This window comes from Manis javanica, chromosome 8 (genome assembly GCF_040802235.1).
Source record: "Manis javanica isolate MJ-LG chromosome 8, MJ_LKY, whole genome shotgun sequence".
Taxonomy (NCBI): Eukaryota; Metazoa; Chordata; class Mammalia; order Pholidota; family Manidae; genus Manis; species Manis javanica.
In genome coordinates this window covers 107080874-107108193 of record NC_133163.1, presented here as the reverse complement: position 1 = coordinate 107108193, position 27320 = coordinate 107080874, and the positions used below count along the sequence as shown (strand labels likewise).

Sequence of the window (27320 nt, the reverse complement as noted above, 5' to 3'; positions counted from 1 at the left end):
ACAGATGTTAAACTTGCAAGTAGGTTTAATATGATTGGGAAAAGCTCTCTGGACTAGGCCTTAGAAACACCGCTAGGTCTCATGTGGGTTGTGCCCCAGAGTTCCTGGGATAATATGCACAGGAGGCACTGCTGAAGGGTCTTGTCCAGGGCCATGTGGAAGGGACAGCTCTCAGGGCCAGCTGGCCTTACCTGTCTCTCCAGGGAAATCTTGTCACACTCCAAGTCTTGCCTTGCAGCTCTCTCCTGAAGTAGCTCGTTCCTCATCTGCTCCATCTACACCAAAGGGAATAAGAGCCCAGGCGTTAAAGGGGTTGTTCCTATACCAACAACCCAGGTGCCAAACTCCGACAAGTCAGTGCCTATCCATGACGGGGGCCTCCTGCCATCTCTCCTTCGGTGCAGGAGCTGCTTTTTATTCTTGCCTTTGTGTGAATTGCAAAGATGATAAAAATAGTAACAGTCATAGCTAACCCTGCTGTTAGGGGCTGAATTATATCCCCCCAAAAAGATACACCGAAGTCCTAATCCCTAATACCTGAGATGTGACCTAATTTAAAAACGAGGTCTTTACAAAGGTAATCAAGTTAAAATGAGGTCATTGGGTGGGTGGGGGGCCTCACCTAATCTGACTAATGTTCTCCTAAGAAGGTAAGATTTACATGCAGAGGCAGACATGCACAGAGGGAAGATGACTGTGTGAAGACAGAGATTTGGGGAAAATGCCATGTGAAGACGGAGGACTGGAGTGAGGCATCCACAAGTCCAGGAATGCCAAAGTGCCAGAGAACTACCGGAAGCTGGGAAACAGAAAGAAAGGATTCCCCTACAGGTCCAGAGGGAGGGCAGCCCTGCTGATACTGTGATCTCAGACTCTGGCCTCCAGAGCTATGAGACAGTAAATTTCTGTTGTTCTAGGCCACCCACTCTGTGCCACCTTGTTACAACAGACCTAGAAAACTGTTAACACCTGCTCAGCACTCCACGTGTGCCATCCTATTACAGCTCCAGAACAATCCTAAGAAGTGGGGAATGCTGTCTCTGCTCAGGGCTTCAGGGCTTGGAGAAGTTAATCAACCTGTGTGCTGACCGACCATCCCAGTTTGCCCAGGGCTGAGGATATTCTCAACGCATCGGACTTTGGCTACTGCAACTGGGAAAGTTGCAGGCACCCCACGACAAGCCAGGCACCCAGCTTGTCTGAGATCTACACAACTAGTAATGGGGAGCTGATACTCCCCTGAGCTCCTGATGGTGCATTACAAGTTCAACCCGGGAAAGGGCTTCCATAGTTAGCATATTTCAGGTGCTGCTAGATTTCCCCCTTCTTATGCCAGATAAGGAAGTCAGCAAGAACACGGAACAACTCCAGCTGACCTGGTAAAAACTAAGCACTACTGAGTATTTCTTCTATATTAAGAGGAAATGAGCCTAGCTGAGAAGCATCTGGAAAGAAATCCCATTGCCTGCCGGTCCGCATCTCTGTGCCCCATCCCCAGGGGGCTGTCCGCAGCAGTGAAATAAAATGAGCATCGAGGGTGGGGCCCCAGACCCTGTTCCCAGGACTGTCCAGCAGAGGGCGGCCTGGAAGCCAGGAGAACTAACTAGGTGGAGCAGTAAAATAAAATTGCCCTTTCCTTCTTAAAGTGGGGGTCCAAGGTGAGTAAGGTGTGCACACAGGAGTCCCTGGATTCCTGGGGAGCACTTGTAACAGCCTCCGTGGCTGGCCTCAACTTGCATTTTCCCCACCTGTATGAGTGCCTTAGCAAGTACAGGAGAAGTTGGCCCCTTCCCCACGAGACCTGTGGGCTTAGCAATAATAAAACAGAGACGCCACCACACTGGCCAGGCTTGCATCTGCTCCCATTGTCCCAATTGTGGTGGGTGTCCAAATGGCATGTAGTGAGGTGTGGCTGGCCCACAGTGGGCAGTAGGCAGTGGCAAGGAATGAGGCAGGCGATGGGCAGGGCCTCAGATACCATAGGAAGAAGCTGGGATTCTGTCCACAGGTGAGAGGGTACCTATGAGATTAAAAAACAAAAACACCCACCCACATTTTTGAATTTCTGTCTAGCAGCCTTCTGAGTCATGGGGCCTCAGGATTTACAGCAGATGGACACCGATGCCTAGGGCGGAGATACATGGGACTGGAGGGAGCAGGACTAGAACCCGGGCCGTGCCCACCCACTGTCCCCTACTCCACCGGCTCCAGCTCTCCAGGCCAACTCTGGGAAAAGGCTTCAAACAGATCTAGGGTTCAGACACAGCTCTCACATAGAAGCCAGGATCCAGGGAGGCACTCAGTCTCCTCAGGGCATCAGTCTGCAGTGGGGGAAGAATGCCAGCTATGCAAAGGGTCAGCAGGCAGAGCACATAAAACTCTGCCCTCGGCCCCTCTCCGACTCTCCCTGGCCCTGCAGCCTCTGGATCACATGTTGCAAAGAGGGCACTGGAAAGATTCCTGTAACTGCTCTACGAGCACAAAGTCCACAGGTAACAAATGCAAGGTCACAGCCCCACCCCGAGAGTGGCTTCTGAGCCAGCTGACACAATGCGTGGGGCCGTCATTGTGGCCGCGCCACGGGACCTTGACGTGCCTCCCAGGGGAAGGTGTTCTACTGACACCCCCTAGGCAGAGGCTAGGACTTCATGAGGACGTGGTTAAACTTTGACTGCGACGGGAAGCAATCACACAGACAGGCGAGAGCAGCCTGGCATCTCGTGCTGGCTCTGTGCGCACCGTGTGTGACCTCGGCTGTCTCACCTCTGGGGCGCACACTCCCCGTTTCTAGCCTAAGGAACCTGAATGAGGCAGCCTGTAAAGGCCCCTCAGGATGTGCTGTAATACAGTAAAAGCACATTTTGGTGGCTCCTCCACCCTGCAGGGCGCTCTGTGGCTCTCCTGAGGAAGCCAGAGACCCCTGCCTCCACACCCAGGCTATGAAACCCCATCTTCCAGACATTTAGGAGTGTCCCCAGAGAACAGCCGCTCTGCCAAGGTGGGCGTGAGCGTGTGTTTGTGAACACTCATGCATGTGTGCTGTGGGAGGGTGGGTTTGCTCATTTGTCTGGACGACATTATCAGCCAGAGGATACTTACGACAAAAAACCAGCACAGCACGTGTCTGGTGGGGGACGGATGAGGAAGCCCTGTGTTGTGGTCAGCGTTATGGTGATGTGAGGACAGTGTGCCGGGGTGGGGCCTGAGAGGCCAGAGCCAGGCAGGCAGAGAAAGGGCGGGAGGGAAATGCAGCTTTCCCCGCAGGGGGACCACCAGCAAGAAGGAGCAGGAGGTCAGGCAGAAGTAAGATGAAGGAACAAGGGGGGCGGGGGCAGCTGGAAGGACCGAGTAGGGTGCGGGAAGGCAGGCGAGAGCAGGTGAGGTCAGGTGGGAGGCAGACGGGGAGCAGTCACGCCGGGCCACTACAATGTGAGAGCAGCAACCCCCTGGGCGGCACTTACTGAAGTGAGCCTGGGCATTTCTACAGTGTTATCTCATTTAACCCTCACCACCCACCAACAGTAACAGGCGCTGTTACTAGTCCCCTCTATCTCCACAGTGCGGGACAGGCTGCAGGCACATGCACGGAGACTGGGTGGTGCCAGCCGGAGCTGCAGATGGATGAGCTCACTGAGGGGACACACATGCAGAATGAGGATCCAGCCCGCACCCTGGGGGGCCCTGTCCCCTCCACCTCCTGTCACGGGAAGAACACAGGACAGACCTGTGCCTAAAAGCCAGCAGGGGAGCACTGAGGAAGGTCAGGCAGGAGCAGGACTGAGGAGCCAGTCAGCACCTGGGCTGGACAAGTGGTGGGCTTCGGACGGCTGCGCAGAGACGGTGCTGGACCACAGAGACTGGGAGGTTGCCTGGCGGGAGGGGGCGCAGCCTCTCCTCTAGACCTCCTCGGTGGCCAGACAACAGCTACAGCAGAGGGTGGAGAGGTCCCGGAAGGGGCTTTGGACAAGTTAGAGAGGCTGGACTAGGACGAGGAGGGAGCGTGACAGGAAAATGGGACCCAGGACCCAGGCCCCGCACAGGTGGCATAAGAGTGGGAGAGATGCACTTTCTCTGAGCCTAGGAGAGAGAACATGACTCCAGGGTCAGGGGGAGGCAGTTCCTGGGGTGTGGAGGCACAGGAAGAAGGGAAGGGGATTATTTTCCCCAAAGTGAAGGGATAAGGAAGAACTGGTGGCTTGTAGAGAGAGAACAAAATTTAGAAATCTAGTTGCTGTGGGGTGTGTGGCCAAAAAAGCACCAGAAGACAATAAAGGCCTGCAGAGCAGAGGCCAGGGTCTCGTGCAGCTGTGCAGCATGTGCTTTTAGGGGGTCAGGGGGTGACCTCCGCAGCTGTGCTCAGGGCCTAAGGACCAAGGAGGGAAATAGCAAGAGCCCCTGGCGACAGGCCCCCGGTGACAGCGAGTGTCCATGTCTGAGCCCATTAATCCAGCGTTCTCTGAGGCCGATGCTGTCATTCCCCGCTTCCGGGTGGGAGGCTCAGGAATGCTGGAGGCAGCTTTGGTATTCTAACCTAGGCTTTCTGGCTGAAAATCACACATTCCTTTTCCCCCCTCTTGGCAAACCTATAGGAACCAGGTTCCTCAATGAAAGGTAAATTCTACAAGTAGGGAGAATTCTGGGGAGACTGGAGCCCAAAAGGAAGAGGAGTCCACAGTGGAATGAGGCCGAGAAGCACCACATGGGGGGATCCAGAGACTGTCAAAAGTTTGTGCAGCTCCGGGTCCAGGCCGGGAGTTCAGGGCAGCCCCTGCGACGGCAAGCAGCAGCCACTGGCCAAAGTCTGGCCCCCTTAGTGCCACTAACTGGAGAATCGAGGTCCTGCCAGGAACTGGGCCTCCAGGAGCCGCACCCACTCCTCCCCCAAACACACACACACAGGCAGCCTCCCCGAGGTCTCTGCAGATTCCAGGCTTCCCTGGGGAGCCCCAGGCAAACGGTGACTCTCAGAGGAAAAACAAAAGAAACCTGTAATTATTTCTACCCTACCACATCCCTCGAGAGGCGGCTATTAACATGGAAGTGTAAAATTAATTAGAATGAAGAATAGGAAGGAAGAAATGTGTGACCATGAAACAACAGTTACTGCGACCAGGCTGTTCATTTGTCTTCAATCTTTTGGAAACCAAGGCTTTTAGCAAGCATGACAGGCTTTCTTCAACTCATCAAAAAGGACCACGGGACACTAAATTCTAAAATAAATTCACCACGTGGAACCTTATACAAGGACTACTGTGTGGAGTTGTGGACCATGCTCCCGAGGACGGGTTTCACAATAAGCCAGAAGGGCTTCAGCTGTGCTCCTCCGTACAGTGAGCCCTGGAGCCGGCCCCCTGACTGGGGACACTCCACATCCTGCCCTTCTCATCCTGAGTCCACACTGGCAAGAGGGGAGGGGACAGGAGCGAAGGAAGGAAGGAAAGAAAGAAAGGCCCTTGGCTTGGCCAGCTTCCTCCTTGGGACTAGGGAAATCTGAGGCCGGGAAAGCATTTTTGGTATCAGCTTAGTGCTTTACATGCTGTTTTTCCTTCGACTATATTAAACAGACCCAACAAAACTTTCCAGTTCAATTAAAGCAGAACAGGAGCTGAAGGCAACAGTTTATCACAGCTGGACTGAAAGAATGCTAAACCCTGAGCATTTTGATCGGAAATAACAGTATCAGATTCTGACAGGTTTTATGTTAGAGGCACCCATGACCTGAGTCAGCTCTCAGGATTAGAAGCAGCTGTCTTCTGGGTTAATGAAAAGCCAGATATTTATGATTGCTAATAACAATATTTAACCCCATCACCCGTGTTTACCATTGGGCTGTAAAGGGGCTGGTGAGCCTATACTACTGGCTAGAATTTAAAAATGATAATCACAGAAAGGAAAATTACCGTTAACCAACTGTTCACATTGGGTTTTTGAGCAGCCAATACAGTAGGAGGCAGTTCTGATACTAGGATAGTCTTAATTAAAAAAAAAAAAGAAAAAGGCAGTCCCATTTTGCCCTCTCACTTCCTGCCTGATTTCCCAGGCCCATATCCTGCTGGCTGCATCTCCCTGGTGCAGATTGAGGAGCAGGTGTGAGCCAGACACAGGGAAGCAGTTCCCAAAAGTGACTGCAGAAGCCGGAAACGGTATCCACCGGGATGTATCCTGCAGTTGCCAAGGTTACAGGGCAGCCTCACTCAGCCACTGCAAAGACCATGACACCATCTGAAGTTTGCAGTACTTTTCCTTCTGCTGGCCAGCTGCCTGGCTGCGAATAATCGTCCTTCCCCTGAGCTGGGTCATCCTGGCCTCCATGGCCAGGAAAACACCTCTCCATTCAGGCGCAGCTCCACCGTTCACTGTGTGCACTCAACCACCCCCACCACACAGCAGTGCCCGGTCAGCTAACTCAGCTGGCCGGACACACATAAGCCTGCCATGTGGGGCCTCTCTGTTGCTATGTAAATCCTGGACTCATCAGGAGAGCCAGGAGAAGATCAAGTAAACCCAAGTCTTCACCCATATTAAGAGGCACTGTGGCACTATTTTAACTTGGGAAAAGTGGCCCCAAATGTATTTGTGGAGGGGAGTTACCACTCTTACAGTCTGATGCGGGGATGATGGAAGCAGGTGGGAGGCAGTAGGCTTTGGAGTCCAATGGTGGCTCCACTTCTAACAAGCTCTGTCACCCCAGCAGTCACTTACCAGCAAGCCCTGAAAACAGTGAGCAAACAGCACCCAGCGCTTAGGGAATCCTCCATAAGGGTGGCAACTGTCGCAAGCAGAAACAGGGTTTTGGAAGAAGGTAAGGACAAAGGATTTCTCTGGATTTAAAAAGACCCAAAGCCAGTAAAATACCCACTTCTTAACTGAATTTTCTGCCAACCTGTGAGTCAATCAGAACTATATTTGAGTGAGAAAACAAACACTCCTCACCTGTTTTATAAAAGAAGCATACTTTAATCAAATCCAAACCCATCCCTTCTCCTTCCAATTAGTCAGATTTGAAAACAAAATCCAAGCATCCAAAGTTTGAAAAATCTTTCTATTAGGATTCCTAGGATCTATCAGCCTGCAAAATAATATTCTGAGCACATATGGAAAGAAAGGCCCTAGGAAGTTTGGGAACTCACTAAAATTATGGCCAGAGTTTACTAAGTGTATACACAAAATAAGGGGGAAAAAAAAACATGGAAAACATAGAATGTTTGATCCCACAACTGCCCTTCCTGCCCTCTGTCCCTGGGGACATCTCAGGTGCGCTTCCTCCTGGTCTCCCCTTCTGCCCTTACCCCCATACCTACCACATTAATTTTCTAGAACACTAGGTAGCTTCACTGTTCTGCTCAACAACATCCATTGACTCCCTACTGCCTTCAGGGGAGGGTCCTTTCAAACTCAGCCTCTCTCTCCAAACTTACCTGCCTTTATTCCCTAATAGAAATCAGAAACCTGATCAAGTGACCAGAGTATCTATCTGACCCCTAATTCTTGTACACTATTCATTCTACCCAGGATTCCTTTCCCCTCCTTAGTTTGCCCGAATCTTACCCCTTCTTGAAAGCTAGCTGTGGTCCACTTTCCTCTAAGAACTCCTACAGCCACCCTGCCGGGCGACCTGGCCAGATCCTGGGTGGCACTTGGGCCTCAGATGGTCCCCAGGACCATCTCCCCTCCACTGCCAGGGAGGTCTGAGGGGATGAACTTGGGGGTCCTTGCCAGATCTAAGATGCTGTGAAAGGGACTGGCCGTTTGCTAATATTGCTGGAAAACCTTTCTCTGCTAGCTTTTTCACCTAAGGCCTATCACTAAGACTAGGAAAAAGAATGGGAAATGTTTGGCAGAAGCAAAGGTTCAGGAGAGGGACTTGTAAGAATGCAGAGTTAAAAAAAGAGCTCTAATCGCTTACTTTTTAATTTAAAGAGAGCAAAATCCAAAGATAAAATTCCCCACACCTTCCCTTTTCAGTCCCTCATAGCAGTCTGTCAGGAGTCCAGGGCCAATGTTATAAACCGGGTTGGAGATAACAGACAGGCAATGATTTCCCATTCCTTAGGAGACATCCCTTTTAAGGTGACATCACAGGCCAGCATTCCGGGGGCAGAGGAGAAGGGATCTCAGGTTTGGAAGGTCCCATTCCTCTGACTTGGACAGGAAGGCAGCAAGCACAAGGCCTGAGAAGTTAACCTCAGTGGATTGAAACAGCTTCAGAATCAAGGCTCAACTGTCTACACCCAAGGGCCTTCCTTAGAGCCTTTAGTTTAAGAGGCAAGAAGTCAGTCTCATATTGATGTCCACTTTGAATGAGACTCAAATGCCTTCCTGAGAGGGTATTTGGTCAACCCATTTCATTATGCTTCCTCACAAATCTGGAGACACAGACACGGGCAGAGAGGCCCTGAGCGCTCAACCGGGACACCTCACTTTATCTCAGGAGTTTGGTTTTGTTTTAGCAATTCCTACGTCAGTTTCAACCTGACGTTCCTCTTCTCCACTTAGGCACCAGGCTTTTCCCTCTGGACCTCAGAGAATGCAAAGAGAAGAAAGAAAATAGAAAAGGAAAATAGGACTAATAGGAGAAAGACACGAGAGCCTTGTGGAACTCATCTTTGTAGGTATGTAACTCATTCAGGGAGACAATGAGGGAATTAAAGGTGACTCAGACCCTTTCGTTTTATAAGACCTTCTAATAGCATTTCAATGTGAGAATATAAAAAGCCTTCAGAAAGAGCCTTATTTTTATTGATTTTAGAGGCTGCACTCAGAGAGGCTGGGCCCTTCCTGAAGACGTGGGGTTGGTGCAGGAGTCAGGGCTGAGACCCACAGCCAGAAGTTCCTTTAACTTCTTCCCCGGACTTGCTTCAAGTTCTCAGCTCAGTGGAAATATTTCCAACCTTGACCGCACCACAGAGAGCAGCTCCATTCCCCATGGTCCAAGAGTTCAGTTGAGAGGAGAAGGAAGGGGCCGAAAGCAAACCAATCCAAGTGACCCATTTTCTCAGGTTGGAACATCATCTGAGCCAGGAAGGTTACCTACCACCTTCTGGTTCGGTTTGTATGCATTTTGCTTTTGGCATAAAACATGGGTCTGGAAGTCTGTCTTAATAGCCTGGTTATTGATAGGAGGACAAACTCCTCCCCACCCCATTCCTCCTTGCATAAATCAGAAGTATTGGCAAAACAAATTCATGGCCACCTCTTCCATTCTAAATGCTTGGCAGATCCTGAAATACCCCCTAAGTAACGTGGCTACTTAGCGGAGCCGGCAGGGACTTGTAACACAAACGCTTTCATACCAGTGAAAGAACTTAGAAAACACAGGCTTTAGTGAGAACCTATTAAGGCTAAATGTCAAGGTTGGGCTTTCCATCTGGACTTTAGGTTTTCAAGAGGGTCTTGCTCTGAACTTCTGCAGCCCAGGCCAGATGGGCTGCCACTCCTCCAGATGATGTTGCTCTCAGCCCTGGAGCAGGAGACCGAGCCTGAGCTCAGGGTGGAGGGTCGAAGGAGCCTCAGGCTGGATTTTTTTCACCCTCAGGAGCAAAATAGCCTGACTATTTTACCTGTTTGCAAAGAAACTATCAAAGGGAAACAATGGTAGAGGGGAAAAGAAGCCAGTGATTCCCCTTTGACTTTGAGCAGGGGGCTTACCAGCTTGGAATGGCTTTGTCCTTAGGCACTGGAACTTCCAGTTCTCAGTCAGCCCAAGGGGAAGGGGGTGCTTGTGAATAAGCAGAAGAGTGACCAGAGCAAAATGCTTCTTTGGATGGGGAAGATTTTGCCCAAACTAATTTGTATTTTTTCAGACTTTTTATTTTAATCCTTGACATAGATAATTCCCTAAATTAAACTCAGCATTATCAAAGGTTTTTATGGTTTGCTTGCATTATTTAATTAAGAAAGGGCCTGAGGCAAATCAAGAGGTGGAAAGCACAGTTTTTCCACTACCATTTTCAGGACCTAGACGGACAACTGAGTAAGTTGTACTGAAAGATTTCCACAGGTATCATGTACATGAAAGGCTGACGCTGATGAACACAAGTTCTCTGCAAAACTGCCACTGAGTGTTCTGAAGCCTGGTCCCTTCATATTTCCACATTTTATCAAACGGTTTGGGCATGGAAACCAGTTAATGGCACCACCACATTCTAGCGATATAACACCCCCTCCCCAGGATATGCCTTAGCCACTCTGGGCTTTTTTGAAATTAAAATATGGAAACAAAATCCAAAAACCTTAGGATTATACTGAGTACACTTTGAGAAATTAGTTCCATTATCTACAGTGTGAGCCCAGCAAGAACTGTCCCTGGGTGCCTCCCAGTGTCGCTGTAAGGATCAAGAGTAGGTGAAACTCCTTACATGTGAAAACTGCAAGAAGCATTCACTTGGAAGGTCCTGTTAATGTATTGTGAATGCCTCAGAGGTGTATGTATTGCTAATTAGCTGGTAAAGTCCTTTAAGGAAAAGACTGCACATCATTTACTTTCCATGGCACTAACATGGTACCAGCTACCAAATGTCACACAATTGCTTGCTGAACTAATGATTCCTAGAGGCTCAGCTCTAAAAGCACATTGGTGATTATGGCTATTAGATTATTATCTATAACCACTCTGGAAACTTCCACTTTATATGCTTTATACCTCCCTCATAGTGACTGGGGGTGAAGACTCCTCAATCTTCCATCACTTCCACGGGGCATGAACTTTCTCTCCCTCCTCTCGCTGAGTCCTCAGTTGAAGTGCCCACATTTCTTTCTCCATGCAGGACAGCCCACCCAGCAGCCACAGTACCTGTTCCCTGCTCCGACTGATCCTCTCAGACAGCAGATCTGAGTTGTTTCTTTCTTCTTCCAGTTCCATCTCCAGCTGAGACACTTTGTCCTAAGAAAGAAGTCACAACAGCCTACTTAACTTATATCGACCCAGGTTAGGTGCAAGAGCTGCCCTGTGGAAGGAAAACCCCAAGAGCAGGTCAGAGCTGGATATCATTAGAGTCTGGGGAAAACATGTGGCTATTTCTCATTCTGCACAAAGCAGATATTTTAAAACTGTGTTTTACTGATTTTATAATGTAAAATTTAATTGTGCATTTAGAAAATACATAAAAGGAGAAAAATATCACCCAAACTCTAGTGTGTGAACACTAAGGGTATCTTAGCATGTTTCCCCTTATCAGTCAATGATTTTACAAAGAACTGCCTAAGCCTAACAGGTGTTAAATGACAACGTGGGAGCTATTATCCAAGGCACATTTTTCTAAAAACTCGAAGCTCAAGACAATGCTTTACTTCTTTCCTGCTCATGGCTTCCAACAGCCTTGCAGGAGTCAAGTCCATAACAGGCTTCTGCACCTCTTCCTTCCAGGGAACAAACCTCGGACACTCAGCACCATGCAGTCCCAAATCCACATCAGAATAACAAAGACAGTCCTGGCCCATTCTGCTAAATCAGTCATCACAGAGGGACAGTAATTTCTATCTTCCTTGCTGGCTCCTAATTTAACATCATTGGATGTTAAGAGAAAAGCATTTCAGAGTAGCTTTGTGTATACAAAAAAAAAAAAAAAAGCCTTCTATCACAAACCACCTTGAACTGGGAGGTTATAGGGTTTGTGCATGTGTTTCTCCTGTCACCAGCCAATTTGTCATATGTCTGTGTTAACTCAGAGTCACACATGCTAAAAGCAATCAGCATGGTGAGTTTTTAAATATGCACCTGCAGCATCCGCACATAAATACTGTCTCTGCAATTGTCAAAGTTGGCTGGCAAGCTATGGATGCTTCTATAAGCACCACAAATAAAACTCAAGAGAACTCACATGAGTGACTAAATGTGTGTGATCCCTATTAGTGATCATCATCTACAGAAAACCCAAAAAGCACTCTCTCAGGAGCCGCGAGTGCCAAAGACCAACTTGGAAGAGAGAGCTGGGTTCCGGTACCAAACCTCCTATCTGTTCAGTGGTTCTGGACTCCTCCAAGGCCAGTTTCACTCTAGTCAGAAATCATCAAGTCCACAAATGCTGCATTTACATGAAACAGCCACCTGGATTACTGAGTTTACAGAAAAATGTCCATTACTGAGAGAGCCCTTGAGCCCAGAGAATTAATTCTTAAGTACCAGTGAAGGAACAGGTAAGATATTAGTCACAGCAAGACAGTCCTGCCAGCTACCATTAGGGAGAAACCACCCCTCCAGCATGCTGCACAGGTGTATTCTGTAATCAGTGGAGAAATATCTAAAATACTGCAGATGATAAATAAATAAATAACGCACAGGGGCAAATGGAGCTTAGCTGTGCCACTACTTCTAGACCTTGCGTTAACAAAAGGAAATGTTCCTTTTAGTCAGAATATTCCAGAAAGAGATAAACTGACAACCCAATGTTTATCTAAAATCACCTCGTCGTGGGGCTCTCTTCATGCCTACAATCTGTGCTGAACAGAACCCAGCAGGGCATTCAGGGAGCCAGGTCACTACATGATAGGTTCCCATGTCACTGCCTCCAAGGCTTTAGCTGGCTTCTAACCGACTGTTTGGGTCCCACAATAATCACTTCCTAGTTAACTGGGTGGACCTTAACTTGTCTTAAAATGACCTACCCTAATAAGATCAGAACCAGGACACTAGCAAAACACACAGCAATCTTACACATAACAATAAAATTGTAACCAGGTTATTCTAGCCTCTAGAAATGGCCCATTCAATATAGTCTTTAATGGGAGAAATATCATTTCCTAGATAGAAACTGTCACTTAGTCCCCTGGAGGTTTTAAAAGTTATTTCTATTTATTTGTAAAGTTGAATCAGGAATTCCATAGATTTTTTTTTTTTTAATTCAAACTCTCTCTTGTGGCCTTGAGCACTGTCTGACTTTTATCAAAACCTTGACAGTTTTAACTTCTCCCATAGGTCTGTGGCTGATTTTTAGGTCTCTCTTCCCCTCTAAATTCTGCTGGGATGTGGGTGGTGGGGGAGTGTGTGGTTTGTGCTTGGTTTTGCTCTTGAGTTTTATTAATTTTTATAAATTCAAGTGGACCAATATTAAGGTTCTGTCATTCTCAGGCTGTTCATATTTAGGTTCTCTTACTAGATTCACCTTTTTCTAATGTATTGTGTTTTCACCTTGTGAACAGATCACCCCAGCTGGTGACTCCACTGAGCCTGTGTTCTGACATATTGCCTTGGACTACGAACATACAGTCTCTCCAAAATGAACTGAGCCACAGTTCGCTGCAGCTTTAGCAAAGCTGGATCATCTGTACAGGAAAATGGGCCAGAATCAGGAAACAAGAATAAAGCATGTGGAGGGCAAATGAGTGCTGGGCATCCCTCAGAGTAGGTGGTCTGAACCCAAGGCACAGCCCTGCTCTAGATGCACAGCAGTGTTACCCCCTCTGTAGCTGGACAGGAGAAATAACAAACAGAAATGAGCTATGTGCCCTTACGTAAAATCACCTGACCTTCCTGGAACTCTGTTTTGCTTCCTCTTCAAGACAATGAGGACACTGTGCTAAACAGTTTCTATAATTCCTTCCAGCTCTGACATCTTATGAACTACCAGCTTTTCCTTCAAATCCAAAAATGACTCCATTAATGTCTGGCTACTCAAGAGAATAAAAACCGAAGACTTCCTGGAGGCTGAGCTTTGAACACAGAGGAGGTGTGCGTCCCTCACGCCCCGCACTTGCTGACCACAGACCCCGGCTCACGCCTGGGCAGCCTACAGACCTCCATCTGCTTGATGAGTCGGCTACGGTCATCTCTGAGGTGGCTCTTGGCCTCTAGCTCGTACTCCAGGTCCTTCAGCGTCTGTTCCAGAAGCTGCCTTTTCGTGAGGGCTTCATCCTGAGCTCTTTGGTAGTCCCGTAACTCCTCCTCCATCAGGCGCATCTGGAATAAGAGGGAGTTGGGGTGCCCATCAGAAGCAGAGAGATCTTGGCAGAGGGTGCACAGGCTGACCCTGACGAAGATCAGGTAGACGCCCACTATAATGGAGCTCGGAAGACTTCAAGCAACTACCATCTCCCTCTGGGCCTCAGTTTCCTCTTCTATTAAAAGCAGTGTTCTAGCTACAGATAGCAACCCATTGGGTTCTAAATTCAATTTAGTAAATGTTAGTCAACATTTAAAAATAAATATAACAGAAAAAACATCAGAGTAGAGGACAGGCAAATACCGTTTTGTGACACTTTTGTGCTAGGTAGTCCTATGTTTGTATGGATGGTTGTATACTGGGTGGCAATGCCAAGGTGAATTTTTTACTATAGTTCATGGCCAAAAATACTTGAAAATCACCCATCTGTATCAGCATCATCTCAACAGAGGTTTCAAGTTAGGGGAAAATAAAAAGTAAATTAGTGACTCCAAAGCAACCTAGTAATACAGGCACGCTCCTTACGTGAAAACCACTGCTGTCTAGGAAACCACATTATCAGCTATTGTAACTGACAGTGTTTTTTTCACCCACAAGGTGGCACTGAAATAACAGCTTTGGAGAAAGTGCAACAGACAAAAGAGCTTCATTCACAAGGGGCTGTCTATGATTTCGCTTCTGTGGAACCCTCCCGAGGGGACTGCCACCTCACCACCCACAGCAGGTATTCCCTAAACACCTGAAACATCCGTGTGGACTGATTCGGTGAAGCAGGACGCTGCCTGTTTCGTTTTCAACTCCCTTCCCTTGAGGAGATGGTGCAGGGTGACGGGAGAATGCGCAGTGGCAGGAATTTAATGCTCAGGGTTTACTTCCTTGGGGGAGAGTATGGAGGGTGAGCGGCAAACTCCATTAAGGAATACCAGCCTTTGGGGGTGCTGTCACACAAAAGTTGAGGAAACCTCAGAGATACTCTTTTGGGGGGCCCAATAGGTTAGGCTAACTTAGGAAGACCAGTGGGAAGACTTGAGGGAGCGTGTTCCTCTCCTGAAGGCTGCCATTGCGATGAGAACAGCACAGCCTTGAAGAAGACATCTCCAGATCAAGACCCTAGTCTGGTTTTGGTGGTAACTGAGGGGAAGCGCAGCTCTGAAATGAAACTGTGAGCAAAAGCATAAAGTGCAAATCATCCCATGGGAAAAGGGTGATGGGACATTCTTTGGATACAGAAGGTACACTGTACTCCAGAGGATTAAAACTCTCTCGAAAATAGTCTTAACAAAAAATATACCTCTGTGCCTCAGTTTCCAGATTTGCAATACTGGGATAATTATAAAACATACCTAAAAGACCTGTAATGAGAATCAAATGAGATAATACCTGAAAAGAACATGGATTTGAGTGAGAAAAACGGACAGGAAGTGTAGAGCCCACATCTCCTTTTAGTAACCCTCCCAATGCCCCGCACATCCCTTCACCCCCACTGCCTAGCACATTCCTACCTTCCAACACCCAGTCTTCCCCTTCTAACATCTAGCAAAGGCTCTGTCATCCTAAGTGTACACGATAAGGACATGCAGGAGAGAATAATTAGTACAGTGTCTGTAATCACAAATAAGCAAATAACTCTGGAATCTACAAGTGTTGCTCTTTTAAGTAGTTAAAACTGCCCTTTGCTAACAATGGGATTTAGAAAATAAACTGCACAACAGTGAACTCTAAGCCTTAATTCTCTAAAGATTATCTTCATCAGAACTTTTCTAGCTCCACAGCAAAGGCAAATGGGTAAAATGTCTATTTCTCCCAAAGCAAAGCAGGCAGCCCCACAGCAGTTAGGATGGAACCCCAGAGCTGCTTCTTATGAAGAGTTTTAACTCAGCTCAACCAAAGCACAGGGTGGGAGGCAGTGCACAGAGCTGAGCTTGCATTTTTCAAGGATCCACAATGAGCTTGGCTTGTTAATCCACATTTCTTTTAAACAACAACTCCATGACTTGAGCAGCTTGATTCACGTGGTACCCGACTGTACTTTCAGAATGAGGAGGGCCCGATTCTGCCATTCAAATGAGCCTCACAGAACATCTAGGCAGGGCTATCTTTATTTTTATAAGGAATCCTTTTTTGAATTACTCCTCTTTTACTAACAACAGTAATTATTCCTCTTTTACTAACAACACTGGTCTCTGGTCTTAACTATTTCTCTAGATCTCAGTTTCCTTATCTCCCTAGTGGAGCTCTAAGATTCTTTCCAATCCAAAGATTCTAACAAAATAACCATTAAAAAAAAATAGTAACCAATATACAAAAAGCAACAGGAAGCACTTAGCAAGGGTCACTGTGACACTGATTTTTCTGAAATCAGAACAGCATATCAGATGTTTGTTGGTATTCTGGCACATATCTAAATTCCCCCATCCATTTGCTATAGAAATAAAAACGATTTTTTTAATGCCAAAGAGAACTGTGATATCAATACACTAACTTCAGTTCTTACTCGGAGTCCTGTATCATGGGACCCTGAACCACAGGGGATATATTACCAGGGACCTTTCAGAAGTATTCTAAAAGTCTACAATAAATACCCATTGTTCTTCCACACATTTTTAGGACTGACTCATGGCGAACTTTTCTTTGATCATCAAATATATTAAAAGTTTGTTTTTTAAAGCAAAACTTGTCTTCCTGTGGAATCTTAGTGCTCTTGCCTTTGCTTACGAAACAAAGCAAGACTTAGAATTAAAAAAAACTAACATTTAGTGTTCAGGATATATACAGTCTCTGCTATATAGTCTCATATTTATCTCATTTAATTGTTAAATCGTCATTATTTTGTATACTTTTAAAAAGGTAGAAACAGATGCTCAGAAAAACTGGGGTAACATGCTCAAGGTCATCCAGCCGGCCTAGAAGTCAGCATACACTGTACTCGGATTTCGGAGCCTTCAGCTTTCCATTAAAATAATCAGAAGCATTCCCCTTATTTTTCTCAGTTCTTTAGAAGTCAAGACTAAAGGAAGTTAACATTTGGGCTACTCTGCTCTAATACTCCTAAATATAAAACCAAGAGTATGTTTTTACTAGTTTCAGTGCTCATAAATTCTTGAAGATTTCTTTTTGTCTCCATTATCATTCCAAAACTCTTGTCCATTACTCCCACTCCAATAAAAACTCTGTCTTTTCTAAATGAATGATAAAAAAACAATTAGTTACTATAATCCCTATTCTAGGATTAAATTAAAACATTAATACGTGCAAATCATTTGGATACAGCCGGCACACCACTGGTGCCCTATAAATGCACCAGTTTAGCTGCTAAACTTTTTAGACAGAAAATCTTGGATTAATCAAGAAAATGGTCAGGTTAAAGTTGTGCCAATTCCATGCACTACACCCTGGTTCCTTGTGTGGTACAATGCCGTCTGTCCTATCCAGCCACCCTGAGGGTAAACACTGAGGAATCCAACACAAACACTGTCTTAAGAATCTACCGCAGGTCTCTCCTAGGAGAGCTTGAAAGCAGTCTGGCAGGGTACTCTGAGTAAGGGGTACACCAGGGGCCACGCCAGCCAGGCATTTAAAAATTACCTCATCCTGCATTTTCATGGCAGTCAGACGGGACTTTTCTGCCTCTAGGGTTTTCTCCTTCAACTGCCTCTGCATTTCTGCAAGCTCCCTGCGATTTTTCTCCTTGTACTCATCCAACTGGTTCTGAAGCTCCAGGGTCGATGTGCGGGAAACCTCGACAATGTCGGCCATCTGGAAGAAGTGACCCAGGTGTCAGCCCGCCCCATGATGCTCCATCTGGTCTGGGCTTGGGGCCACCAACCCCGAACACATCTCCTCTTTTTTCTTGCACAGCCTCCCCCAAGACTTTGCAAAGCACCTGGCCATGGGCTATCCAGGTTTAGTCATCTCTAACTTGCAGGCAGCATGGAGGAGTGAATAAGCACAGCCTTTGGAGCTAGATACACAATCCTGGGTCACCTCAGTGCCCTGCCACTTAGCAGCTGTATGACGAGGGCAGGTAATTGACCTCTCTGGGCCTCTGTATGTCCTCCTTGGAAATACTGAAATCATAATATCTACCTTACAGGGTTGTTAACAGAATTAAAACAATATATAGAATTCTAGTTAAATACAAAATAGCAAGTCAAGTGACTGGCATGTAGCAGATGTCGGAAAATGGCAGCCACTCACATCAGCTCCTAGAATGCGGGAAGCCCAGCAGCTTTGTGGACACCTCAGGGCGGAGATGAGCAGAGGAGAAGCACCTATTGAGCTTTGAAACTACCTGAAAATGCAGGCAGTGCATCTGTGCACAATGCAAAGGTTCGGATTCAGGTAATATAAATGTAAAGTCTGCACTTACATGCCAGGCTTTTTCAGGTAATTATTGAGAGGAGCTGGACCCAGAGTCCAGAGGGTACTGGCATTTTCTAGACCAGTTTCCTTATAACTGGGATTCTCAGCAAGTACAAAGAGCTGTGTCAGGGGACTGCAAATTCGGGCTTGCATGCAACTGCAGGCTTCCACAGTTCTCATCAGGCCCTCCGAGGAGGCTGGGTCCCTCCCCTGCTCCCGCTCCTTCACCTCCTTCTGCAGCTTCTCAATGGTCTTGTCCAGGTGCCACCGCTCATTCTCCATCTCGTTCTTCAGTCTCCTTAACTGCTCTTTCTGCTCAGTCTCCTCTTTTAGTTTCTCAGACAACTGCCTCAGCTCCTGGGTGACCCGACTCAGACTTTTCTGCAGGTGACAGAGAAAGGACAGTGCTGTCATCTACCTACCAGGGCAGCCACAGGAACAGACGGCAGAGGGAGTTTCACAGCCACACCACAAAGCAATTGGTCCTGTTACATCAGTGATAAGGAAAAAGATAAAAATAAAGCCATCATAGGAACACAAGCACCCTGGTGGTTCTGAAATTCGGAGACCTCAATGCAACATTGACTTAGCCAAAAACATATACAGGGATGAAGGGGAAGACAATGGATGTATTATAGAAATACGGAAAGTGGCCAAGGCTGCTCGGGGGGCGTGAGGGTGGGGGGGATGATTTAGGACAGTATCCGAAAACCTGACTTGTTCATACTTGAAAATTGTGGTAAAATTACATATTAGACCAACCTAAACCTACCTGGCAATTTACATCCTGTGATAATACAGTAATGCACCTAATACTCTAGAATTTGTTCTGCTATGCAGATGATTCTTAGAGTTAAAATAACTAAAAATGAATCTATAAGAAAAGAGAACACTGTCCCATAGACCAAGAGGCCGCTTGTGTGGAGGGAGTTATAATCAACAGAATCCACGGTTGAACTCATACACAGAAGAAACTTGGCAATACACAAATTGATGAACTGGATGAGCAGATGGTGTTAAATAGTAGGGAGACTAGTCAGAAAAAGTGCATGTAAGTGGTTATTTAGTACCAAATACTAGTACTTTCTATAAAGTGCAACCATTGGGTACAGTATTTTTCCTGGGTTCCCCTGAAGCTCTCTTCTCACACTGTCACATAGATGGACATCCTTTATGTAAAAAACACAACTCGAAAACAAAATCCTAAAATATCTCAGGAAGGTTATAGTGGCTTTTTAAATGGCTGAGTATAAAGGCCATTGGCATAAGAATTTATGAAAAGGCAGAGCTCAGAATGAGGCAGCAGGACCCAACACCGGTGGGATCATCTAGAAAATGTTATCGTGTGCCAAGGGCTGAATGTGGATTAGTACAGGTAACCACTGCTTAGGATTCATTCAGTCTTGGGACGGTGCAGAGGTTGTATAAGGACAATGGCTTATATTTGTATGGTGCTTGACAGTTTACAAGCCGCTGTCATGCGCAGCAACTCAGGCATCTTGAAGTCACGCCCAAATCACTTCAGGCGCTCCTGGTTTGCAGAGCACGGGAACAGCTCTGCGGGCCAACCACATGACCCGGGGCCGAAAAAGCCACCCATGGAGGCCTTGTAACTCCTTGGCCCTGATGCTCTGCCAGGCTGGCTGCACTCAAAGAATCAGCCAGCACAGCCAGGCTTCCAAAGTTAATTGCTACGGGGAACCAAGATCAACAAAAGCAGTTGGGGAAAGGGAGGTGGTAAAAGGAAGGTAATCAGAAGGTCAGCGTGGGGGCAATTAGCAAGAGTGCGTCCCACCATGGTCCACCTGGGAACACACCAGTGACAGGGCTGCCCCTGGGGTTTGTGTTTGTGGTTGATTTTGTAGTGTTGGGGGCAAAAGGGAGCACACAAGGTAAGCGAGGTGGGATTCTGTGTGTGGGTGAAAACATTCAGGAACAGGTATCTCAAAATGTAAATTTCTGAAAAATAACAGCTATGGAGGACCATCAGTGGTTTTCTGTAGAACCTCAGGATCCAGCTCAATCCCCGTGCCTACTGCTCCCCCGGGCATCTCTTTTTCTTCCACCTGGATCCCAACCCTGGGGGCTCCAGGCCAGCAGACAAGCGCGCCTCAGCTCCACCCTGCCTCCATTTGGTATGTGCATTTCTGCTTCTCCCTTGGTTCAGGCAGGGCAGCCTGCAGGCCCTGCTCTCCCTTGGCACCGGACAGACCAGGACTCACCCACTCTGGGCCCGGGCCTCACCCTGCCTCTTCTCCCCTCCCCCACCCCGCCAACACACACAGAAGAACAGCTTTGCTAAATTATTTTTTAAATATTTCTTGTATGTTTGTTTGTCTTTATTTCAGGGTAGTAATATCTGTAAAGGCAAAGAACAGATTTTCTATATGAGTGTGTCACGTAGCCCAGATTCACTATTAGGCATATGATAAAAACTCGGCAGTTGAAAATTAATACCTAACCCCAAAAGTGGTCTAAAGACTTCCTAGAACAGAATCACCACCACCAAGAGTGGAGTAGTCTTTACTTAAAACACAGATTCTAGCCCTTTCTGATGGAATCACAATTTTTCTTGGAGGGGAGCCCACAGATTCGCATTTGAAGATTGCCCAGATAATTCTAATACACTCTGAAATTTAGAAATGCTGTTTAGAACAATGATCTGTGTATTGCCAATGGGTTTCAGCCCTGGGCAAGTTCACTATAGATTCAATAGACCAAAGAATGACAATGGAACATTCTGGGGGTGAAAGAGTTTATACCCAACTTTATTCCCACGATGGCAGGTCAAGCAAGCACTAGAATCCCATCCACTCAGAGCCAGTCTGCGTGCAGCTAGCCAGTCTCTGCCTCTGGGCCTCTCTGCCCCTGCAGCCGTCTCAGTCTGTCCTCAGCACTGCCACTACGCCAGCCTCTGCTCTCCTGCAGCCAGCCGTGCCACCAGGTCGCCCAGAGCACTGGGCGGAGCTCTTTATATGGAGTCAATAACAAGGTATTGACCACACGTTTGTAGCAAGCTAGCCAACCAGGGCCAGATGAGAATCCTGGCCACAGGAACCTTCACTTGCTCCACATTCTGTCTCTTCAGTTATTCAAGAAATATATCACTGCTGAGAAAACATGCACCAGATTCATAAGAAAAGAAGCAAACTTGGCAACTTTGCATTTAGGGTTAGCAGTGAAATGGTCTGAAGCTCCAGCAACTGTATTTCTAAGCCCAGCAACATAAGCCCATTGACCAATACTGGGACAAAACTGGAGCAGGTGGGGAGGGGTGTGGGGAGGGATGAATCAGGTCAGAGGATCCAAAACACAAACTTGGTGGATGTGCAGTGAGTACCCTTGGGCTTGGGGACCGTCAGTGTGAGTGGAGGAACAGCCTGTTACCATGTGCCGGAGTAGGACCCCAGTTAGTCTATACTAACAGTGAACGACTGGCAGGTGAGCTCCCCAGTTAGTCTATACTAACAGTGAACGACTGGCAGGTGAGCCTATAGGCTTTAAGGAATCAGAGACCTGAGGAGGAAGCGGCTGGTTCCTGGGGAGCCCTTGCTACACAACCACCGACTGTAACAGTAGAAGCACTGGGGCTGTTTTCTTCTGTTGTCTCAATGCATGGAAGTCCAGCAGGGTGGGAGCAGGTGAAGGCAAACAGAATAAACACCATTATCTCCCCCATGAAGGGAAGAACTATGGCTTCTCCAGGAAAGGTTTCTTCACTTCCGCTTCTGCAGAAGCCATTTCTCCAGGGATCGCAGATAGCTCTGCCTTGAATGCAGCTCAAGCAGATTTACACAACAGCACAATCCTAAACCAAGTGGTAGGAGGTCAAGCAAACCAAGAATGGCATGTTTACCACCCTCTGCCACCTTCTGAGTCATAATAAATCCCACCTAAGTTCCCATGGTATTCAGCTACTATGTAAAGAAACATTTATCATACGTGAAGATTCAATGGATTGCTAAAGGCACAAGGAGTTTGAAATGTAAAATCCTTGTGTGAAAAAAATCAAACTACTCTTTCCTCTTCCTTTAAGGCCCTTCTGGGCCAGCCTTGGGAAGACAGGCATGCACAAAGAGTTACCAGCCTAAAGGAGCTCCATCTGCTTCCCAGCGTTAGAGAAAATGAACGATTTTCAAGTTCCGGTGCGCTTTTCACGGCAGATCATTTTTGAAAGCAGATAATTCAGATAATGGTGGTGAGACTGTTGGCCCTTTTAAAATTCTTGCTGGATTGTGTGTTGCTGGGGGTTAGCATGACCACACGTGGCACAGAGCTTTCTCACCAACTCAATGCAACTGGGAAAACAGGCCTGAACAAGACATGTCAGGGACAATTTGCAAGGCCAGGATAGAGATCCGGAGGTGGGAGTGGGTGGGGATTACACTCTGACCTTTAGGCTCTGAGGCCCTCATCTGCTCTTCCTGCTGAATTAACTAGAGCTGCAGAGTCACAGCTGCTGAACTGCTTCCCTATGTGTGAAACTTGCTGGGTTGACCAGAGAATGATGAAGACAGCCTGTAATAGCTGCACCCAGCCCTTGGTGTTGGGCAGGACATGAAGATGTAGATTCTTGTCCCGGTTGAGTGAAAATATTTTTCCTCTCTGTCCCCAACTAGCTCCTGGCTTTCAACCCTGCCCTTTGGCAGCTGGGGTTTAGCCATCAGAAGCCTTCAACAGCAGCACAGTGAAAGTGCCGTCCACCCAAAATCAGCCGAATAAGTCTGTAACAGAGATCTAAAGAAAGAAAAAAGACAGAAAGAAATCCAAAGTGAAGATGGTCAGACACGGAACTCAGGAAGAAACAAGGCTGAACTGTATGCAAAACAAGGTCTCTGTCCAAAGCCGGAGAGGAGGTGCTGACCGCTGATTCGGGGGTGCAGCCCCTGAGTTACAGCTGCCCTGAGTGAACCCTAGTACAAGCAGGTTTCTCCCCTCTGTACCCAAGGAGATGAAGCTGTGAACTGAGAGGAAAGCTCCAATCAGACCTTTACAAATCTGAATCCTGACTGCTTGCCAGCTTTTAACACCTTCCACGGTCCCACCCCCAGCCACCGGCAAGCGGGTCCTAATGGGGAAACTTTAACAACTGACTCTTTTAGACAACTGCTCAGAACACCACCTTTACCTCCTCAGAAACTCACCCGAGGGGTGCTTGGTGCTGGTTCTTTAAGACCCTATTGCATATGAAGGACACACCTGGATCACACTGAGGCCACTATCCAAAGTCAATTCAGAACTTCAGCGCAGGCATTTTTTTTTTAACGAATGTATTTCAATCTTTCTAACCTTCAAATGGGAAGATCTAATTTTCTAAGAATCTACTGATTCTGAACACAGATAGCTACCTAGTTTCAAAGAAATGACTTCTTCCTGCTCCTTAATAGCCTCCTTGAAGGACTGCATTCTGTGGTGTGTACTTGCCCAGAGGAGAAAGGAAATTGGCTTCTGCCAGGGAGCTGACTCCATGCTGCCTTGGGGTCCAATCCTCTGCACACAAGTCCTATTTTATCTTTAGAAACCTGTCAAGCTCTTTAATGTCTAGACCAGGATTTCTGCACCTTGGGCAGTACTGACATTTGGGGCCAGATAATTCCTTGCTGGGGGCTGTCCTGTGCTTGCAGGACGTTAGCAGCGGCCCTGCCTCCACCCGGTAGCATCTCTCCAGCTATGACAACCAAAAATGTCTCCCGACATTGCCAACATTCCCCAGTGAAGAACCACTGGTCTAGAAGGATAGTCTGAAGTCCAGGGCGATTATTACTATAGAAAGAGCTCCCTGGAAGAAGAGGACAGTGGCGATCTGTGCCTGTCCCTCCAGTTTTGCTCTTCTCAGGCTTCCTCCATGAGGGATGAAGACAGCAGCCCACAGTGTGTACCTGAGCCTCTTCTAGCTCACTCTCCAGGCTCCTTTTGGCTGACGCGGCTTCTCTTTCTTCCTTTCTTGCGTGTACCAGGGCCTCCTCTAATTGCCGAGTTTCTCCCTATAATGAAACACAGGATCAATGTGCACTCAGCTGCGTGCTGTGCCACAAGCTGACTCAGGGTCATGAAAGGAATGCCGGAGACATTCACAGACACAGCCAGCCATGGCTGTGGTCACGATGCACCTGTCATGCGCCCCAGATGGCACATTCAGCCGTGTTCTTGGATGTGTGGGTCTGTCGGTGGTTCCATACTTGGCCAGGCGCAGACATCCCAGTCATCTGGGATGACTGAGAATACAAATGCCCAGCCTCATCCCTGAGCCAGAAGCAGCAGGTATTGAATGGACTCAGGCACAGGAAGGTTTGAAAAAGGTTTCCAGGTAATGGATGACCATTTTTGGAACCTCTGTTAGACTACATCTCCCTTACATTTCTTTTGTCCCTCTTTTACAATCGGCAGCCATTTCTTACTCCCATCAGTAGGTGTCTCTTGCTAATAGCCTCCCACTTCTAGAGATCTGGCAAAGTAGATAATTGGTTTGTTAAAACTTGCGTGTGACTTCAAAAACTGTCAACTATGTGTTAAAAAAGAATGAATAGTCATGAGTGAGAGGGCTTGAGACAGTGGTGTTCAGATGGCCTTTTAGGGTGTTTGGAGGTCTCTGCTCAGCATCAAAGGCTGGGTGTGTCTGCTGTCTGGGTGAGGGGGATTCATGTGCCAGGACTTGTGCTCCCTCCTAACTTCTTCAGCCCTGTTCCCAGACCTCTTTGGGAATGCACCTCCCACTCCTACCACTAGTTGAGGAACACAAAATGGCTTGCAGAGGAGATGGAGTCCTAGTGCCTTGACCTTTCCTACTATATTATGATAATAAATCCCTTCCCACCTCTGAAACCACGCACACAGGAAAAAAGGACGAGCAGAAGCTGCCAAGCCTGGGCTGGGGGCCCAGCGAGCCTCACCTCATACTTCTTGAGAGTCTCCTTCATTTTGGCTTCATCACCTTGCATATCAGCCACCTGCCTCTGCAGCCGAGCGGTGCTCCGCTCCAGCTCTCCCGCGCTTCCCCGCAGCTTCTCGTTCTCCTCCTGCAAAGCCTTCACGCGCATTTCAGCCCCCACCTGGGTTAGCTCTGAAGCGCTGCTCCGACTGGCCAGGACCTCCACATTCTGTTAAAAACACGCACGGGTGAACATGGAAACCAGAGTGAAGGGGCAATCCCCAGCTTCAAGGAGGCTGACACTTATTAAAAACCCACTGCATGCCCGGCACTGTGCTAAGTCGGGGACCGGCACACTGCAGCCTGCAGGCCAAGTCCAGCCCCCACCCACCTGTTATTAAAAACAAAGTGTTACTGGAACACTGCCACACCCATTCACGTCTATGGCCACTTTCATGCTACAACAGGAGAGGTTGTGGCCAAGACCAGAGGCTTATGGTTCACCAAAATGTTTAGTATCTGGTTCTTTACAGAACAAGTTTGTCAGTCCTTGCCTGTGTTATGTCCTTGACATAGGATTTCAATCTTTTAACAACTCTGGGAGGTGGGTAATATTCTTACCACCCATTTTAAAGACAAAGAAACTGAGACTGGGGTAGATGAAGGAATGTCCAAGTTCACTGAGGAGGAAATGCATTTAGACAGACTGAATCCAGAACCTGTTCTTGGAACCACTGCCTTCTGGTGAGTTCACTGCTCTGACCCCTCACCACGTGCAGGGCCTCTTAAAGTTCTTGATGAAGGGCAATTTCTACTAATAGATTTTTTTTAATGTCCAATACAAAACAAATTAAAACTTGCTTAAATTATGCTACAGTTCAGAGTGTAAGCTCAAGGCACTGTCACCTGCAAATGAGCTCGAGTGGCACATAGTCTATAATAAAAAGGAATGGCAACAATTATGGGATGGTGATTGTGAATTGCAGGTGTCACATGGGACTGGCTCTTTTTGGGTCAGCACTTGAAGTGATGTTAAGTGGCCCCATCCAGAATGCCACCTGTCCCCACAGAGCTCTCTTCTTCCACTTCACTACTACAAAGATGCCAATATATGCAAATCCAATGCTCATGAAACAGTGCTGCAAATGCAAGAAAAGTAAGACTCAGGGAGGGCAAGATGCAGCTTCAAAGGCTATGTCACATGGGGAGTGCTATCTGCCAGAACTGTCTGCTTGCTTGCAAAGCTTTTCAGAAAGATCTTTAATCTTTTAACAGTAAGCTGTATTATCCCGAATTTAGCCACTTGCAGAGTTTCAGAAACCAGAGCATCTTTTCACATCCCAAATGTTTAATTCTATACATCGGGGAAAACCCGCCCAGCCAAGCCACTGAGTCAGAACAAGGTTAGCTGGCATTGCTAGGAGGAAATAAGGTGCCTGGCAGCAGGGATTTCTCAGGATGACTTGGATACCATCTCCCACTGAAACGGCATGATGAGCAAGGAGATACAAAGTATGGTTGAAAGCCTGGGGAGGGATTAAATAATCCAATAACTGGTCAGACCAGGGAAAGAAACAGAAAAGTCTAGATTGCCCATTCCTGCCCTAATTTCCCCATTAAAGGAAGAGGCTACAAAGCCACACTTAACAAGACAGCGTGGGAGTGGAATAAGGATACACATGTAGTTCAGTGCAATAGAATTGGGAGTCCAAAAATAAACCCAACATTTCCAGTCAATTGGTTTTTCAACAAGGGTGCCAAGACAATTCAATGGGGACAGAATGGTGCTGAGACAACGGCATATTCACAGGCGAAAGAATGAAATTGGACCCCTTCCTTACATAACACACAAAAATTAACTCAAAATGCATCAGAGACATAAATATAAGATCTAAAACTATAAAACTCTTGGAAGAAAACATAGGCGTATTTGTGACTTCAGTTAGGCAAAGTCTTCTTTGATACAACACCAAAAGCACAAGTGACAGAAGATAAATTTGACTCCATCAAAATTAAAAACTTGTGCTGCAAATGATGTCATCAATAAAGTGAAAAATAACCAACAGAATGAGAAACTATTTACAAATCATTTACCTGATAAAAGATTTATATGCAGAATATGCAGTTGGCTCTTGAACAACACAGGGGTTAGGAGCACCAAGTCCTCACACAGTGGAAAACCCACATATAACGTTGGACTCCCCCAGAACTTA

The 27320-nt window shown here is 47.1% G+C and overlaps 1 protein-coding gene across 5 annotated transcripts in view; it reads right to left on the bottom strand.

Moving 5' to 3' along the window:
* The window catches only part of CGNL1 (cingulin like 1), a 173688-nt gene that overhangs the window by 6293 nt on the left and 140075 nt on the right, over positions 1-27320 (bottom strand). For all 5 annotated transcript variants that reach the window (XM_073211902.1, XM_037020954.2, XM_037020956.2 and 2 more), the window contains 7 exons: positions 25130-25336; positions 24119-24223; positions 18468-18620; positions 17463-17633; positions 13733-13894; positions 10793-10882; positions 192-275 (listed from right to left, as the gene is read on the bottom strand). In XM_073211902.1, the coding sequence (XP_073068003.1) occupies positions 192-275; positions 10793-10882; positions 13733-13894; positions 17463-17633; positions 18468-18620; positions 24119-24223; positions 25130-25336 (972 nt within the window). The remainder of the gene's footprint in view (positions 1-191; positions 276-10792; positions 10883-13732; positions 13895-17462; positions 17634-18467; positions 18621-24118; positions 24224-25129; positions 25337-27320) is intronic.